Source organism: Scyliorhinus canicula, chromosome 4 (genome assembly GCF_902713615.1).
Source record: "Scyliorhinus canicula chromosome 4, sScyCan1.1, whole genome shotgun sequence".
Taxonomy (NCBI): domain Eukaryota; kingdom Metazoa; phylum Chordata; class Chondrichthyes; order Carcharhiniformes; family Scyliorhinidae; genus Scyliorhinus; species Scyliorhinus canicula.
The window spans coordinates 2,721,654-2,740,467 of record NC_052149.1 but is presented as its reverse complement, the minus strand read 5'-3'; the positions used below and the strand labels follow the sequence as shown (position 1 = coordinate 2,740,467).

Genomic DNA, 18,814 nt, shown 5'->3' with positions numbered 1-18,814 from the left:
GAGGGGACGCAGTATTTCCCCTCTGCTGCCCCGCAAGATCAAGCCGCCACGTCTTGCGGGGCGGCTGAGGGGAAAGACGGCCACCGTGCATGCACGGGTTCGAGCTGTCAGCCGTCGTGACGTCAGCCACGCATGCGAGGGTTGGAGCCAGCCAACATGCGCATGCGCGGCTGACGTCACATAGGCGTCGCGTCACTCTTGGCGCGCCGCCCGGCGGCCGAGAATTACGGAGCGCCGCTCCTAGCCCTGCCGGGAGGGGAGAATAGGGGGCGAGGAGCGGCCTCCGAGGCATTCGCGAAATTCGGCCAAGTTCATGACGGCCCTCCCGATTTTTCCCGGGAGCGGAGAATTCCGCCCACTATGTATTAGATATCGTGGAAGCAGAGAGTAATTGTCAATGGGTATTTTTTAGGCTGGAGGCAGGTTTGTAGTGGTGTTCCTAGGGGTCAGTATTGGGACCCCTGCTTTTCCTGATGTTTATTAATGATCTAGATCTTGGTGTGCAGGGGACAATTTCCTCAGGTGGAATATTGTGCACATTTCTGGGCCACACAATAGGAAGGATGTGAACTAATTGGAGAGAGAGCAGAAGAGGTTTCCACAAATAGTTCCAGTGATGTGAAACTTCAGTGATGAGGATAGATTTGGGAGGTTGGAACTGTTCTGCTTGGAGAGAAGGCAGCTAAGAGGAGATTTGATAGAGATTTTCAAAATCATGAGGGGTCTGTACAGAGTAGACGAGGAGAAACTGCTATCTCTCGTAAAAGGCTCAAGAACGAGAGGGCATATATTTAAAGTGATTTGCAAAGTAAGGAAATGTCATGTGAGAAAATACTCTTTCACACAGCGAGTGGTGGAGGCAGGTTCAATCAAGGCATTCAAGAGGGCATTAGATGATTGTTTCAAACAATGGGCAGGGGTACCGGGAAAGGGCAGGAGAATGGCACAAAGTCATGATGCTCGTTTGGAGAACAGGTGCAGATACAATGGGGCAAATGGCATCCTCTGCACCGTAATAGTTCTATTATTCTGTAATTCAACTCGCTGTACTTGAATTTCTAATAAGCTTTTGGTAAGGAGCCACATCAAAGATAACTTCTCAAAATAAGAGCTCATGGTGAAGGGGGCAATGGATAGAGAACTAACAGGAAGCGGAGCCAGGATAAATGGGTGTTTTCGGGCTGGAAGCTGTTAACAGGTAGCATGCCTCAAGGATCATTGATGGGGCGTCAACTGTTTACAATCTACATCAATGATTCAGATGAAGGGTTTGAATTTATGGTTGCTACATTTGTTGTTGACACAAAGATATGTAGGAGGGTAAGTTGTGAAAAGAACAAAATTGTCTGCAAAATTGATATAAATTGGTTAAGTGAGTGGGTGGTATTTTGGCAGATTGAGTATTATGAGGGGAAAAGTGAACATGTTCACTTGGCAGGAAGAATAGACAAGCAGTATTCTGTTCTCAGGACAGTTCCAGAGGCAAATAATTCCCATGGTCAAAAATTCCTCCCTCACACTCATTGCCCTTCCTGATTATAGAAATCTCCACAAAACTATGGCTTTTTGGAAGATAGAACATTCATGATTCATTGACTTTTTTTTGAGGTGGCACAGTGGTTAGAGCTCACAATGTCAGGGACCTAGGTTCGATTCTGCCATTGGGTGGCTGTGGAGTTTGCACGTTCTCCCCGTGTCTGCGTGGGTTTCCTCCGGGCGCTCCGGTTTCCTCCCACAGCCTAAAGATGTACAGATTAGGAGAATTGGCCATGATCAATGCGCGGGGTTATGGGGATAAAACCGGGCAGTGGGCCTCGTGTTATGGGCCAGAGTTTAAAAACTCCAAAGTATATTATGGAGCCCACCTGACCTACAACCTTTATATTGATTTTGGTTATGATGAGCACAAGAGCCTGCCTTTCAGCTGTTATTCAACAGAGTTCTTAGATGCTTTTAATCAAAAAGACAAGCTTTAGTCTAAGAATTTAGTTAACATTTGTATAAGCACACACAGCAAGAATTTTTATCAATTACAAACATGAAGACCCCCACAGCTACAGTAATCTATGTTAACTGTTAATGAATTCCCCCTTAACTGTTCCAATTCAATAACAAACTCCAAGTAAAACCAGAAATTCCTTTTCAAAGGCGTGGCCCAGAACACTATTCTCACTTGAGTACTGTTGTTACTGAAACTCTGTTTCACTTTTCAAACAGCAGATTTGAATTCCTTCCAGAAAGCAATGATCTCTTTTAGGTTACAAAGCAGTCTGGAACACCTTTAAAAAGGAAGGTAAAGAAAGACACTTCTTTGATCCTGTGCAGTTCAAACCAGTCCAAAACTCCAAGCGAAAGTAAAACCCTCACACAGCCACAGCCCAGCTCCACCCACACAATGACATCACTGAAGCCATCTGATGAGACAAAAACATTTCTTAGAGGGACACTCCCACGGCACTAGGCAGAGTGTTCCTTCGGAGGGCCAGTGAAGACTCGATGGGCCGAATGGCCTCCTTCTGCACTGTAGGGATTCTAGGAATTTTAAAAACATTAAGATGGTGACATTGAACGCCCAAGTCAATTATCATATGCAAGTAAAAATTAACATGCTCCCTCTTCCCTTTCCTATTGCTTCGACATATTGCTACCATACGTATTGCTACCATACATATTGCTACCATACATATTGCTACCATACATATTGCTACCATACATATTGCTACCATACGTATTGCTACCATACATATTGCTACCATACATATTGCTACCATACGTATTGCTACCATACATATTGCTACCATACATATTGCTACCATACGTATTGCTACCATACATATTGCTACCATACATATTGCTACCATACGTATTGCTACCATACATATTGCTACCATACATATTGCTACCATACGTATTGCTACCATACATATTGCTACCATACATATTGCTACCATACGTATTGCTACCATACATATTGCTACCATACATATTGCTACCATACGTATTGCTACCATACATATTGCTACCATACATATTGCTCCCATACATATTGCTACTATACATATTGCTACCATACATATTGCTGCCATACATATTGCTACCATACGTATTGCTACCATACATATTGCTGCCATACATATTGCTACCATACGTATTGCTACCATACATATTGCTGCCATACATATTGCTACCATACATATTGCTCCCATACATATTGCTCCCATACATATTGCTACCATACATATTGCTACCATACATATTGCTCCCATACATATTGCTACCATACATATTGCTACCATACATATTGCTACCATACATATTGCTACCATACATATTGCTACCATACATATTGCTACCATACATATTGCTACCATACATATTGCTACCATACATATTGCTACCATACAGCTTCAGCAGGGCTAGAGGCGGGCTGCACATTCCCCTGATTTTACTGCTCAAGCTCTCCTCACTGACGTGCCTGGGGCTTTGGGACCTGTGTAGATGCCACTGAAGACTCACCCCATCCCCAACCCCCCTTCCCCTGTCCCAGTCTCCTTGATCATCAGGACAGGAGGCAACTTGTGAAGTACCGACTGGTCGATGGTGGGGTGCCGGGGTGGGGGGGGGGGGGGGGGGAGATGGGGTGAACTTTGAGGAGGTTCCCATTTCTTTATGTCCTTCATCCATATTTGTTGACTCTATCACAGATGCTCATCCTGCAACCTGTCCATCTTCTAATTTAGGGAAATCTGTAACGTGTGGTTCTATGGCATGGGTATTCATTACAAGGTTATTGTCCATCTTCAGAAGGTGGTTGAAAAAATAGCCTCTTTTTGAAGCAGTGCAGTATAATCTGGTGGTTATATTACTCCCAGATGGTGTCAGGTGGATAGTTTCGTGAAGAAACAACTTTTTGTAAAGCCATTGTCACAACCATGCAGAAAGAGTTCCCTCAAAGTGAGTTCAGGAATTGTGTGTGCATGTAGCCCCCTTTTAATGTATGAGTTGTTCAATTTAAAAATGACACCACACACAAACTTTGGTGGTAAACAAGTTGGGTTAGTTTATTACAAAACTACTGCTGAAAGCTTTTTAAGTCATTAACTAAAAATACAAAGATGAAATCAAATAACGTTTAAAAAGGTAGTTAAAAATTAGATTTCAAATCAGTCTCTTGTGAGATATTTTTTCGAGTCCATACTCCATGAGCTCCTTTTCCTGAATGTAAGTGTTGAAACTTAAGAATCATAGAATCGCTACAGTGCAGAAGGAGGCCATTCAGCCCTCAGAGTCGACACCGACTCTCTGAAAGAGCACCCTACTGAGACTTACTCCCCAGAAAACCCATAATCCCACATAACCATTCGACACTAAGGGGCAATTTAGCATGGCCAATCGACCTAACCTGTACACCTTAGGACTGTGGGAGGAAACTAGAGCACCCGAAGGAAACCCATGCAGACAAGGGGAGAAAGTGAAAACTCCACACAGATAGTCACCCAAGGTCGGAATCGAACCCGGGTCCTGGGTGCTGTGAGGCAGCCTTGCTTGCAACCATGCCACCGTGCCGCCCATGGTTCGGTTAGCAGCTACAATGGCTTCTGCAGTCAATCAGTCGGTGTTTGCATTTTTCAGGTGCATTCAGCACATTTTTGAGAGGGAGAGAATGTTTCCTACTCCTCACTAATTCTGCAGTTATGGTATGTGCAGATTGCCTGGACCTTTTTTGACAGAAACAGCAATTGGTTTGTTAATATCTTTCTCTTTGCCATTCTTGGCCAAGAAACAGCTCTGAAGTTATTTCTTGGGGTTCTCCCTGAGGTTCACACACAATGGCTGCTCACAGTCTGTGTTTATACAGTTCCAAAACCTAAACTTGCCTGGGTGAGTGCAACTCCAACAGCACTCAAGAAAAGAAAAATCCAGGAAAAAACAGCTCGTTTGATTGGCGCCCCACTAACCACCTTAAAAATCTACTCCCACCATCAATGCTGAGTGGCAACAGTGTATCCACCTACAAGATGCACTGCAGCAACTCACCAAGGCTCATTCAACAGCACGATAAAAACTCAGGAGATCCAAAAAGGTGAATCAAAAAGCCAATTTATCTCCAACCAAAAGAAAAGGCTGTAATGCGCTGTAAAGTACGTAGATTCCAACCGCACTATAGATCATGCCGGTCCCAATCCGGGCTGGCTTTTAAGGGTTGATTCCATGAGGCTTAGCTGATAGGCCTCTGCCCATTGACAGGTCGTATTCCATGAGCCCCACGGGGAGATCAATCAGGTCATCCCCGTGGGTCACTCAGGGTTATTATATCCCTCCCCCGAAGTTCGTTATCCCTTTATTATGGATGCAGAGGATGTGTCCGCTTTGCCCGTGGTTGTGTTTCCAACAGCTGATGGGCTGGGCCGGGGGATGTATAATGCATTGGGGAGCATTGTTTTCATGTCAACAGTCAGAGGAGTCCTGTCGGAGGTCTGCCACTGACCATACTGTCCTCCGAAAGTATTGAGGATTCTGTATCCATAACTGATGCAGAGTCTTCCATCTCATGCAGACCTGGTCCCTGGAGAGCTGTGTTCCCCGGCTCATGGATGGTAGGCAAAGGCTCCCTGCCTTTGAGAAGGTCCACATGCTTGTGTACAGTCTGATCTCAGGTTTTGACCATATAGGAGACTGGTCCTGTCTGCTCCTCTACGATCCTTGGTATCCACCTGGTATTGCAGCTCTGCCAGCGCCACCCTGGGTGTAACATGTGGTGTGGTCCAATAATTAAATACAAAACGTGCCAGTTTTGTTTCAGCTGACTCTGTGGTTTGTTTTGATGCCCCTCTTTAACCACCCGCTCAGCCAGACCGTTTGCAGAGGGTGATATGGGACAGTTTGAATGTGCTTTACTCCGTTCGTCTGCATAAACCCCAGAAATTCCTCACTTGTGAAGTGGGTGCTGTGATCGGTGACAAGCACCTCTGGGATACCGTGAATGCTGAATGATTGGCGTAGCGTCTCTATGGTAGCTTGCAAAGTTATGAAAGGCACCCAGTACACATCCATCCATGTGGGTGGGCTTCCATAAACAGCAGAAGCATTGACCCCAGGAAGGGCCCTGTGGAGTAGGTGCCGTGACCACTCCCACGGTGTGTGAGGCTGATGGCGTGATTGACTGATGTTCTTGGCACACCGCACACTGCTGTACCAACCTCTCAATATCGCCATCGAGCCCTGGCCACCATATTTGTCTGTATAGCTATCTGGAAAAATCATTGAAATATATTTGTGACCCTGAAATCGTGGACCTCGAGACGGTCAGTACACTAGTCCCTTCCCGGCCACAGCAATGAAATCACTATGGATGTGTTTACCTCTGAAACAGATTGCGACCTGGCGGTGTGAGCTGAGGCGCATTAGGGAGCTCATCTCTACCATCAACACCATTCTTGCCCATCACTCTCCAGTGCTGATCCTTCAACGATGGTTTCGTGGATTCTTGGTTAGAAAGAAGCTGAGGTATTGATTCATTTACATATTTTCTTATTTAGACCATAGGACATAAGAATTAGGCCACTCGGCCCATTGAGTCTGCTGTTACTAACCTTATTACTTACTTAATTATCACAATTAATGTGATTTTTCACACCTCTATCAATCTTCCTCCATAGGTTTGTCAGTTGTATGCCTCTGGGTGGATTTTTTCCATCCTGCTCTTGGTGGGTTTGGTGGAGGACAAGAGTGGAGAATCTAGCGGGAGCCAAAACGTTCGAGATTCACTGGTGCAAAATAGTTTCCAATTCTCCCGATAGCCAATTTATTGTGGGTCGGGGTATCTCACTGACTAGTGGTATAAACGCCATTTGCACTCATTGTCATCTCAGGAATGCTCATTAAATTAACTGTTTGCCAGATTCACACGTCACCTTCCTTACCTGTGTCACTCCAGTGGGAAATTACATCGATCTGAACTTCGTTTGAACAGGAGCGATGTGCCCAGGTCGGATTTCAGTTTCCTTGTGACTTCGAAGTGACTCCAAACATGTTTGGCCGACCTGCCATAACATTCAGAGTGACCTGGAGTCTCTGCCACAGTGCTGCATCGGTCTTATTGTGATGCCAGTAGAACACCACACCGCCCAGGCTGTAGGGTTGTTCTGCGTCTGGTCGGGGCCTCCGTAGCTGCAAGATTACCGTTTTGCAGGAGTACTCAGATATGGCTTAGCTTTCAGAGGCCTGCATTTCAACTGTGGTTATGGGGTGGGGGGGGCGGGGGGGGGGGGGGGGACACTGGGGGCAAAGGGGAAGGAACAATCTGCAAGGGTTTAGGATGAAGTGGAACAATGGAAGACAGAGGAGAGATTGTTGAGAAGAACAGAGTGTAGCCTTCAGTCATGAGGATAATGGAGTACTCTGTGAAAGTTAAAGTCCTTGGCCTGCAGCTTGCAATCTGGAGTCAAGAGAGTAGAAAGTTTCCTGGGGTTCTGTGGACATGAGCAGCATGGTAGCACAGTGGTTCGCACAGTTGCTTCACAACTCCAGGGTCCCAGGTTCGATTCCCGGCTTGGGTCACTGCCTGTGCGGAGTCTGCATGTTCTCTCCATGTCTGTGTGGGTTTCCTCCGGGTGATTCGGTTTCCTCCCACAGTCCAAAGATGTACAGGTTAGGTGGAGTGGCCGTGCTAAATTGCCCTTAGTGTCCAAAAAGGTTAGTTGGGGTTACAAGGATAGGGTGGAGGCGTGGTGGACAGCTTAGGTAAGGTGCTCTTTCAAAGAGCCAGTGCAGACTCAATGGGCTGAATGGCCTCCTTATGCACTGTAAATTCTATGATTCAGAGAATAGAGAGTCACCTGGGGCTCTGTGGACAGGAGTCAGAGAGTAGAGACTGTCCTGGGGCTCGACATTGCAAAGATGTGCTCACAGATGTTTGGACGGCTCAGATGGCGCACTATAATACACTCCCAATAGGGTTTCACACATTGTCACTGTGTGTTGCATGCTTCACAACCTGGCCCTGGAAAGACATTCTCTCCTGCCAGAGGCTGAAATGGAAGAGGATGCAAACTCCTCGGAGAATGAAGAAGGCCCAGGAACCTCAAAACTGCTAAAAGTGTTGGGAAAACAAAAGTGTTTTAAGGGATTTGTATGGGTAAACATTAGAATAAAAGGTACAGTTTTAGGTGGGTTTAATTTAATGTTTCTCTGCCTGGAAGGTACCTATAGCTAGATTCAGGCTGGACAATGATGTTTGTGTGTGTGTGAGGGTTTGTTTCAATTCCAACTGGGATTCTATTGTGCTTAGAGTGGACTGTGGTGTTAAAAAACAGTAAACCAAAAGGTGCTGATTAGCAACAGGGAACCACTTCCCAGAGAGAGGGACTTGCATTGTTCTTAGTTTTTTTTTAAACTGGAAGTCAGGGCAGTTGCTGATAGAAAGCCAGGGGGGGGAACATCTCTCTGCTCTACTCAAATTGTACATTGGAGTAATGCGCAAGAACGCAAGCTCCAGAGAAACTAAAGGACGGTTGGTTCTAGAAACCTGAAAATAGAACAGGATACTGTCGAGAGGCATCACAGACAAAACTGAGAAGGAATCAGTAAGAAACTAGATTTCGAAGTGTTTCTAAAGTCATCTAAAGTTTGGAATGCCTTATTACAGTCTGTGAAACACATTTTAAAGTAATTGGGAAGACAGTATTGGCTGGAAATCAGAGTTTGTGTTAGTAGTGTAAGTCAGTCGCGACAAAGGAATCCTAAAGGGATTGTTGTAAAATCCTGGGCTGGATTCACTATTAAAAGTAGAACAGAAGTTTTGTTTAAATGTGTCATTTGCAAATCCTGGCCTGGATTTTGGAATGCAAACTGCAAATGGAAAGCATGATTATGAGAGAAGATTTTAAAGTTGTGAGCCTCAACCTGCCAGTACCTAGAAAAGAGAGAAGAGGGTTTTAGTTGATAGATTACAAGATTTTGTGTCACTCACTCTGATTGTCAGAATGTGATGAATTGATGGAGGTGTGATCAGTACTACGTTGCTGGGACAAACCGATCTCTCCTTCTGGAGCCTGGGATAGAGCACATGCTGATGTGCTCGCACTCTCCTTATCAAGGCCTGGAGGGTGTTGTGGCTGAAAGGAGATGCTGCTTCCTTCTTTTGGCTTCAGACATCTCTTTCTCCTGGTGATAGCAGGGCTGAAGAGAGTTAGATGTGTGTGCCTGGCTGGCGGTTAAACATGGCAGCGGACACTGACCCTTCCCCCGCGGTGGAGCAGATGAATCAGATCCTGATCCGACAGGTGATTCGATGAGATACTCACCTGCGCAGAATCGAGGGGATCCCGAGAGTGGAATCGACTGTGATTTCCCACCATTCCAAGCAGCAGGATAAACGCTGCGGAACCTGCTTGCCACTGCACTTAGTTTCAAAAATGGAGCAATGCAGCCTCTGAGTTGGTGATGGATTTTCCAATGGATGCAGCAAGGAAATCAGTTTAGTACAATCGACCAGTGGCTGGGACTGGAAACCAGTCGGCAACAATGCTGCCGGGCCCATTCCATTCTCATCACCACTGACATCCAATAAGGTTTTTACCATCAGTGTTGCCATCATCCTGTTAAAAATTAGACATTGTAGTAACCAGATACCAAAAGAGAAAATGCTGGAAAATCTCAGCAGGTCTGGCCCTGAGTATAAATATCTCCCACTTTCTCTGTCTTTTAGCTTTGATAAAGGGTCATCTGGACTCGAAACGTTAGCTCTTTTCTCTTCCTACAGATGCTGCCAGAGCTGCTGAGATTTTCCAGCATTTTCTCTTTTGGTTTCAGATTCCAGCATCCGCAGTAATTTGCTTTTATTTATTGTAGTAACCAGTACTGAAATACTAACATGACAGTATTTTCTGTTTTATTTCATTAAACCAGAGCTATATTAACTCCATATGAAGACTTTCTGGATAGAGAGGTGCATGCCGAGTTGTGCAGCCAGGGGATCCATGTCCTCAAGGACGGCAGTATGTGGGTGAGTCAGCACTGTGCTGGGATTATCCACCCGCCTCCCACACTCCACATTAGGGCTGAAATTTCCCAGACCCCCTTGGCAGGTATTTCTGCATGAAAAAGGGATGAGGCAGGATCTTCCATCTGATGTGTTAGGTAAGCTGGGTCTACGAGGACTGCGTTTACTGTAGCAGTGAGAGAGACAGGCTTCCAACACTTGAATAAATGCAACTCGATTTTATTGAACACTTAACTATAATACATGCTTTAACTGTGGGTTGACACTATGCTGACTTGACTGGAGACCTGAGGCTAACCCGACCAGACTATCTTACTGCCACATGGTGTTTGTTCTAGTTGCTGCTCACGAGCTCCGACTGTCTCAGAGGCTGGATCCCGAGAGAGCGGGAAAACTGGTGCCCTCTGGCTTTATAGTGGCCGTGTCCTGTCTGGTGATTGGCTGCTGTGTTCTGTGTGTTCACTGGTCATCCTGTGTGTCAATCCCTGCCTGTCTGCACTCCAGCATATACATGGATGGATATTATGACATCTCCCCAATGTGTTCAGGTCAATAAATAGTGAGTTTGTGTACATGAGCCTGACTATATACAGAATCTGCTAACGTATTTACATGGGAAGGTGTCTAGTGCAGATAGAGGGCAGATAACACATGAGAAAAACCGATATGTACAGATGTGTAAACGATGAGATAACAAGGTAATGCAACATTCAGTCTATAAATTCAGTCTCTGTGGCGGGTGACGAATTCTGGTTGACCGTCTCAAGGGTGGGTCAGGGGCCGCCTGCACTTGAACGGGCGGAACTGCCGCCAATGTATAGGTCGGTAGACTAACTGGCAGATCGGTGGCCTCGTGGAAAGGCATGTCCTGAGGAACCAGTGTGCAAGGCGGGGCATCACGGTTAGGTGGCAGGTGTGGAAGTAGCTGCAGTGCCTGCCTATTACGCCGAAGAAAGGAACCATCAGGCATGTGAACGAGAAACGATCTCGGGGCCACTTGCTTGACCACCACAGCTGTGGCAGACCAGCCGCCGTCAGGTAGCTGAACATGAACTCGGTCAGCAGGGACCAGGTCGAGGAGATCTGTGGCGTGGGCCCGGGACTGCTGCATCCTCTGTAGGACCGGGAAGCGGTCAAGGTCCGGAATGTGGATAGCCGGCACCGTCGCTCGCAGTGTGCGGTTCATTAGGAGCTGCACTGGGGACAGCCCAGTGGACAAAGGAGTCCCCCTGTAGGCTAACAGCGCCAGGTTGAAATCAGAACCCGAGTCAGCAGCTTTGCACAACAATCTTTTAACGATGTGGACCCCTTTTTCAGCCTTCCCATTCGACTGGGGGTAGTGGGGGCTGAATGTGACATGCCGAAAATTGTACAGCCGGGCAAAATCTGTCCACTCCTGGCTGAAGAAGCAGGGGCCGTTCTACTCATCACCGTGAGTGGGATCCCATGCCGGGCAAAAGTCTCCTTGCGTGCCTTGATTACCGTTGCTGACGTGAGGTCAATCAGTTTGACCTCCTCGCGATAGTTGGAAATGTAGTCCACTAGGAGGACATAGTCTCGGCCCTTAGCATGGAGCAGGTCAACACCAACCTTGGACCATGGGGAGGTCACCATTTTGAAAGTTGGAGGCATAGAATTGCACCTGCGCATCTATTTGACAGACAAAGTCAGTCTGCTCACACGGTCTGGTGATAGATCTGGAGAGTGTATCGGCCACACTGAGCTCTTTGCCCGGGGTGTAGACCAGGTCGAAATCGTAGCGGCGGAGTTTGAGGAGGATACGTTGTAGCCGTGGCGTCATGTCATTGAGATCTTTTTGAATGATGTAAACCAATGGCCTGTGGTCCGTCTCGACCGTGAATTTGGGGAGGCCATACACATAATCATGGAACTTGTCGATCCCTGTGAGGAGGGCCAGGCATTCTTTTTCAATCTGAGCGTATCGTTGCTCAGTGGGCGTCATGGCTCGAGAGGCATATGCAACTGGGGCCCAGGAGGAGGAGTTGTCCCTTTGGAGGAGCAAGGCCCCAATGCCAGCCTGGCTCGCGTCGGTGGATATTTTCATTTCCTTGGCGGGGTCGAAAAACGCCAGCACCAGGGCCTTGGTGAGTTTCGCCCTGAGCTCACGCCACTCTCGCTCATGAGTGGGTAGCCACTGGAAGTCCGTAGTTTTTTTAACAAGATGGCGGAGGGTTGTGGTGTGTGATGCCAGGCTGAGGATAAACTTCCCAAGGAAGTTGACCATCCCTAGGAAGCGGAGGACCGCCCTCTTGTCCTCTGGGGTCTTCATGGCGTTGATCGTCGAAACCTTGTCTGCATCTGGCGGCACACCGAACTGTGAAATGTGGTCGCCGAGGAATTTGATTTCTGATTGATGGAACGAGCATTTGGCTCTGTTGAGTCGGAGGCCATGCTCGTTGATCCTGTGGAACACCCGCTTGAGGCGATCGATGTGCTCCTGAGGAGGTGTGGACCAGATAATGATATAATCGACATACACTCGCACCTCCTCGATGCCCTCCATCATTTGTTCCATTATGCGGTGGAACACCTCCGAGGCGGAGATGATGCCAAAGGGCATTCGGTTGTAGCAGTAGCGACCGAAAGGGGTGTTGAATGTGCACAGCTTTCGACTGGACACTCGCTGAAATTTCCCAGACCCCCTTGGCAGGTATTCCCGAATGAAAAAGGGATGAGGCAGGATCTTCCATCTGATGTGTTGGGTAAGCTGGGTCTACGAGGACTGTGTTTACTGTACCAGTGAGAGAGACAGGCTTCCAACACTTGAATAAATGCAACTCGATTTTATTGAACACTTAACTATAATACATGCTTTAACTGTGGGTTGACACTATGCTGACTTGACTGGAGACCTGAGGCTAACCTGACCAGACTATCTTACTACCACATGGTGTATGTTCTAGTTGCTGCTCACGAGCTCTGACTGTCTCAGAGGCTGGATCCCGAGAGAGCGGGAAAACTAGTGCCCTCTGGCTTTATAGTGGTTGTGTCCTGTCTGGTGATTGCCTGCTGTGTTCTGTGTACTTACTGGTCATCCTGTGTGTCAATCACTGCCTGTCTGCACTCCATCATATACCTGGATGTATATTATGACACCATCTTATCGAAGTCCACTGCATTTTGTTTGGCTCATCCGCCTGGCTGCCGGATAACCAGGATCAATCTCGGTGGGACCGGAATGTCCTGCCAGCAGTAAGGGCCAGAGAATACGGCCCTGGGTCTTTGTATCTTCATCAGTAACGACGTATACGGGCACTGGCCAATACTTTGTATCAGGGCACTGGGTGAGTCTGTGTATCAGGGCACTGGGTGACTGTGTATCAGGGCACTGGGTGAGTCCGTGTATCAGGGAACTGGGTGAGTCTGTGTATCAGGGCACTGGGTGAGTCTGTGTATCAGGGCACTGGGTGAGTCTGTGTATCTGGGCACTGGGTGGGTCTGTGTATCAGGGCACTGGGTGACTGTGTATCAGGGCACTGGGTGAGTCTGTGTATCAGGGCACTGGGTGACTGTGTATCAGGGCACTGGGTGAGTCTGTGTATCAGGGCATAGGGTGAGTCTATGTATCTGAGCACTGGGTGAGTCTGTGTATCAGGGCATAGGGTGAGTCTGTGTATCTGGGCACTGGGTGAGTCTGTGTATTAGGGCATAGGGTGAGTCTGTGTATCTGGGCACTGGGTGAGTCTGTGTATCTGGGCACTGGGTGAGTCTGTGTATCAGGGCATAGGGTGAGTTTGTGTATCTGGGCACTGGGTGAGTCTGTGTATTAGGGCATAGGGTGAGTCTGTGTATCTGGGCACTGGGTGAGTCTGTGTATCTGGGCACTGGGTGAGTCTGTGTATCAGGGCACTGGGTGAGTCTGTGTATCAGGGCACTGGGTGTGTCTGTGTATCAGGGCACTGGGTGAGTCTGTGTATCAGGGCACTGGGCGAGTCTGTATCAGGGCATTGGGTGAGTCTGTGTATTAGGGCATAGGGTGAGTCTGGGTATCAGGGCACTGGGTGAGTCTGTGTATCAGAGCACTGGGTGAGTCTGTGTATCAGGGCATTGGGTGAGTCTGTGTATCAGGGCACTGGGCGAGTCTGTGTATCAGGGCACTGGGTGAGTCTGTGTATCAGGGCACTGGGTGAGTCTGTGTATCAGGGCACTGGGTGAGTCTGTGTATCTGGGCACTGGATGTGTCTGTGTATCAGAGCACTGGGTGAGTCTGGGTATCAGGGCACTGGGTGAGTCTGTGTATCAGGGCACTGGGTGAGTCTGTGTATCGGCAATGGGTGAGTCTGTGTATCAGGGCACTGGGTGTGTCTGTGTATCAGGGCACTGGGTGTGTCTGTGTATCTGGGCACTGGGTGAGTCTGTGTATCTGGGCACAGGGTGAGTCTGTGTATCTGGGCACTGGGTGTGTCTATGTATCAGGGCATTGGGTGATTCTGTGTATCAGGGCACAGGGTGAGTCTGTGTATCAGGGCATTGGGTGAGTCTGTGTATCAGAGCATTGGGTGTGTCTGTGTATCAGGGCACTGGGTGAGTCTGTGTCTCTGGGCACAGGGTGAGTCTGTGTATCTGGGCACTGGGTGGGTCTGTGTATCATGGCACAGGGTGAGTCTGTGTATCTGGGCACTGGGTGGGTCTGTGTATCATGGCACAGGGTGAGTCTGTGTATCAGGGCACTGGGTGTGTCTGTGTATGTGGTCACTGTGTGAGTCCGTGTGTCAGGGCACTGGGTGAGTCTGTGTATCAGGGCACTGGGTGACTGTGTATCTGGGCACTGGGTGAGTCTGTGTATCAGGGCACTGGGTGAGTCTGTGTATCTGGGCACTGGGTGTGTCTGTGTATCAGGGCACTGGGTGTGTCTGTGTATCAGGGCACTGGGTGAGTCTGTGTATCTGGGCACTGGGGGAGTCTGTGTATCTGGGCACTGGGTGTGTCTGTGTATCAGGGCACTGGGTGTGTCTGTGTATCTGGGCACTGGGTGAGTCTGTGTATCAGGGCACTGGGCGAGTCTGTATCAGGGCATTGAGTGAGTCTGTGTATCTGGGCACTGGGTGAGTCTGTGTATCTGGGCACTGGGTGTGTCTGTGTATCTGGGCACTGGGTGTGTCTGTGTATCAGGGCATTGGGTGAGTCTGTGTATCAGAGCACTGGGTGAGTCTGTGTATCAGAGCACTGGGTGAGTCTGTGTATCAGAGCACAGGGTGATTCTGTGTATCAGGGCACTGGGTGTGTCTGTGTATCAGGGCACTGGGTGAGTCTGTGTATCTGGGCACTGGGTGAGTCTGTGTATCTGGGCACTGGGTGAGTTTGTGTATCTGGGCACTGGGTGAGTCTGTGTATCAGAGCACTGGGTGTGTCTGCGTATCAGGGCATATGGTGAGTCTGTGTATCAGGGCACTGGGTGACTCTGTGTATCAGGGCACTGGGTGAGTCTGTGTATCTGGGCACTGGGTGAGTCTGTGTATCTGGGCACTGGGTGAGTCTGTGTATCTGGGCACTGGGTGAGTTTGTGTATCTGGGCACTGGGCGAGTCTGTGTATCAGAGCACTGGGTGTGTCTGTGTATCAGGGCACTGGGTGAGTCTGTGTATCAGGGCATAGGGTGTGTCTGTGTATCAGGGCACTGGTTGGGTCTGTGTATCTGGGCATAGGGTGTGTCTGTGTATCAGGGCACTGGTTGGGTCTGTGTATCTGGGCACTGGGTGAATCTGTGTATCAGAGCACTGGGTGTGTCTGTGTATCAGGGCACTGGGTGAGTCTGTGTATCTGGGCACTGGGTGAGTCTGGGTATCAGGGCACTGGGTGTGTCTGTGTATCTGGGCATAGGGTGTGTCTGTGTATCAGGGCATAGGGTGTGTCTGTGTATCAGGGCACTGGGTGTGTCTGTGTATCAGGGCACTGGGTGTGTCTGTGTATCAGGGCATTGGGTGAGTCTGTGTATCTGGGCACTGGGTGAGTCTGTGTATCAGGGCACTGGGTGAGTCTGTGTATCAGAGCACTGGGTGAGTCTGTGTATCAGGGCACTAGGTGTGTCTGTGTATCTGGGCACTGGGTGTGTCTGTGTATCAGGGCACTGGGTGAGTCTGTGTATCAGGGCACTGGGTGAGTCTGTGTATCAGGGCACTGGGTGTGTCTGTGTATCAGGGCATTGGGTGAGTCTGTGTATCAGGGCACTGGGTGAATCTGTGTATCAGAGCACTGGGTGTGTCTGTGTATCTGGGCACTGGGTGAGTCTGTGTATCAGGGCACTGGGTGAGTCTGTGTATCAGGGCACTGGGTGTGTCTGTGTATCAGGGCACTGGGTGTGTCTGTGTATCTGGGCACTGGGTGTGTCTTTGCATCAGGGCATAGGGTGAGTCTGTGTATCTGGGCACTGGGTGAGTCTGTGTATCAGGGCACTGGGTGAGTCTGTGTATCAGAGCACTGGCTGGGACTGTGTATCAGGGCACAGGGTGAGTCTGTGTATCTGGGCACTGGGCGAGTCTGTATCAGGGCACTGGGTGAGTCTGTGTATCAGGGCACTGGGTGAGTGTGTATCACGGCACTGGGCGAGTGTGTATCAGGGCATTGAGTGAGTCTGTGTATCTGGGCACTGGGCGAGTCTGTATCAGGGCACTGGGTGAGTCTGTGTATCAGGGCACTGGGTGAGTCTGTGTATCAGGGCACTGGGCGAGTCTGTATCAGGGCATTGAGTGAGTCTGTGTATCAGGGCACTGGGTGAGTCTGTGTATCTGGGCACTGGGTGTGTCTGTGTATCTGGGCACTGGGTGTGTCTGTGTATCAGGGCATTGGGTGAGTCTGTGTATCAGAGCACTGGGTGAGTCTGTGTATCAGGCATAGGGTGAGTCTGTGTATCAGGGCACTGGGTGAGTCCGTGTATCAGGGCACTGGGTGAGTCTGTGTATCTGGGCACTGGGTGAGTCTGTGTATCTGGGCACTGGGTGAGTTTGTGTATCTGGGCACTGGGTGAGTCTGTGTATCAGAGCACTGGGTGTGTCTGTGTATCAGGGCATATGGTGAGTCTGTGTATCAGGGCACTGGGTGACTCTGTGTATCAGGGCACTGGGTGTGTCTGTGTATCAGGGCACTGGGTGTGTCTGTGTATCAGGGCATTGGGTGAGTCTGTGTATCTGGGCACTGGGTGAGTCTGTGTATCAGGGCACTGGGTGAGTCTGTGTATCAGAGCACTGGGTGAGTCTGTGTATCAGGGCACTAGGTGTGTCTGTGTATCTGGGCACTGGGTGTGTCTGTGTATCAGGGCACTGGGTGAGTCTGTGTATCAGGGCACTGGGTGAGTCTGTGTATCAGGGCACTGGGTGCGTCTGTGTATCAGGGCATTGGGTGAGTCTGTGTATCAGGGCACTGGGTGAATCTGTGTATCAGAGCACTGGGTGTGTCTGTGTATCTGGGCACTGGGTGAGTCTGTGTATCAGGGCACTGGGTGAGTCTGTGTATCAGGGCACTGGGTGTGTCTGTGTATCAGGGCACTGGGTGTGTCTGTGTATCTGGGCACTGGGTGTGTCTTTGCATCAGGGCATAGGGTGAGTCTGTGTATCTGGGCACTGGGTGAGTCTGTGTATCAGGGCACTGGGTGAGTCTGTGTATCAGAGCACTGGCTGGGACTGTGTATCAGGGCACAGGGTGAGTCTGTGTATCTGGGCACTGGGCGAGTCTGTATCAGGGCACTGGGTGAGTCTGTGTATCAGGGCACTGGGTGAGTCTGTGTATCAGGGCACTGGGCGAGTCTGTATCAGGGCATTGAGTGAGTCTGTGTATCTGGGCACTGGGCGAGTCTGTATCAGGGCACTGGGTGAGTCTGTGTATCAGGGCACTGGGTGAGTCTGTGTATCAGGGCACTGGGCGAGTCTGTATCAGGGCATTGAGTGAGTCTGTGTATCAGGGCACTGGGTGAGTCTGTGTATCTGGGCACTGGGTGTGTCTGTGTATCTGGGCACTGGGTGTGTCTGTGTATCAGGGCATTGGGTGAGTCTGTGTATCAGAGCACTGGGTGAGTCTGTGTATCAGGGCATAGGGTGAGTCTGTGTATCAGGGCACTGGGTGAGTCCGTGTATCAGGGCACTGGGTGAGTCTGTGTATCTGGGCACTGGGTGAGTCTGTGTATCTGGGCACTGGGTGAGTTTGTGTATCTGGGCACTGGGTGAGTCTGTGTATCAGAGCACTGGGTGTGTCTGTGTATCAGGGCATATGGTGAGTCTGTGTATCAGGGCACTGGGTGACTCTGTGTATCAGGGCACTGGGTGTGTCTGTGTATCAGGGCACTGGGTGAGTCTGTGTATCTGGGCACTGGGTGAGTCTGTGTATCTGGGCACTGGGTGAGTTTGTGTATCTGGGCACTGGGTGAGTCTGTGTATCAGAGCACTGGGTGTGTCTGTGTATCAGGGCATAGGGTGAGTCTGTGTATCAGGGCACTGGGTGAGTCCGTGTATCAGGGCATAGGGTGTGTCTGTGTATCAGGGCACTGGTTGGGTCTGTGTATCTGGGCATAGGGTGTGTCTGTGTATCAGGGCACTGGTTGGGTCTGTGTATCTGGGCACTGGGTGAGTCTGTGTATCTGGGCACTGGGTGGGTCTGTGTATCAGAGCACTGGGTGAGTCCGTGTATCAGGGCACTGGGTGAGTCTGTGTATCTGGGCACTGGGTGAGTCTGTGTATCAGGGCACTGGGTGACTGTGTATCTGGGCACTGGGTGAGTCTGTGTATCTGGACACTGGGTGAGTCGGTGTATCAGAGCACTGGGTGAGTCTGTGTATCTGAGCACTGGGTGAGTCTGTGTATCA

At 49.3% G+C, this 18,814-nt stretch overlaps 1 protein-coding gene across 3 annotated transcripts in view; it reads left to right on the top strand.

Moving 5' to 3' along the window:
• Positions 1–18,814, top strand: part of LOC119964303 (leucine-rich repeat and IQ domain-containing protein 3-like) — an 87,940-nt gene that overhangs the window by 26,354 nt on the left and 42,772 nt on the right. For all 3 annotated transcript variants that reach the window (XM_038793588.1, XM_038793587.1, XM_038793586.1), the window contains 2 exons: positions 6,374–6,507; positions 9,910–10,006. In XM_038793588.1, the coding sequence (XP_038649516.1) occupies positions 6,374–6,507; positions 9,910–10,006 (231 nt within the window). The remainder of the gene's footprint in view (positions 1–6,373; positions 6,508–9,909; positions 10,007–18,814) is intronic.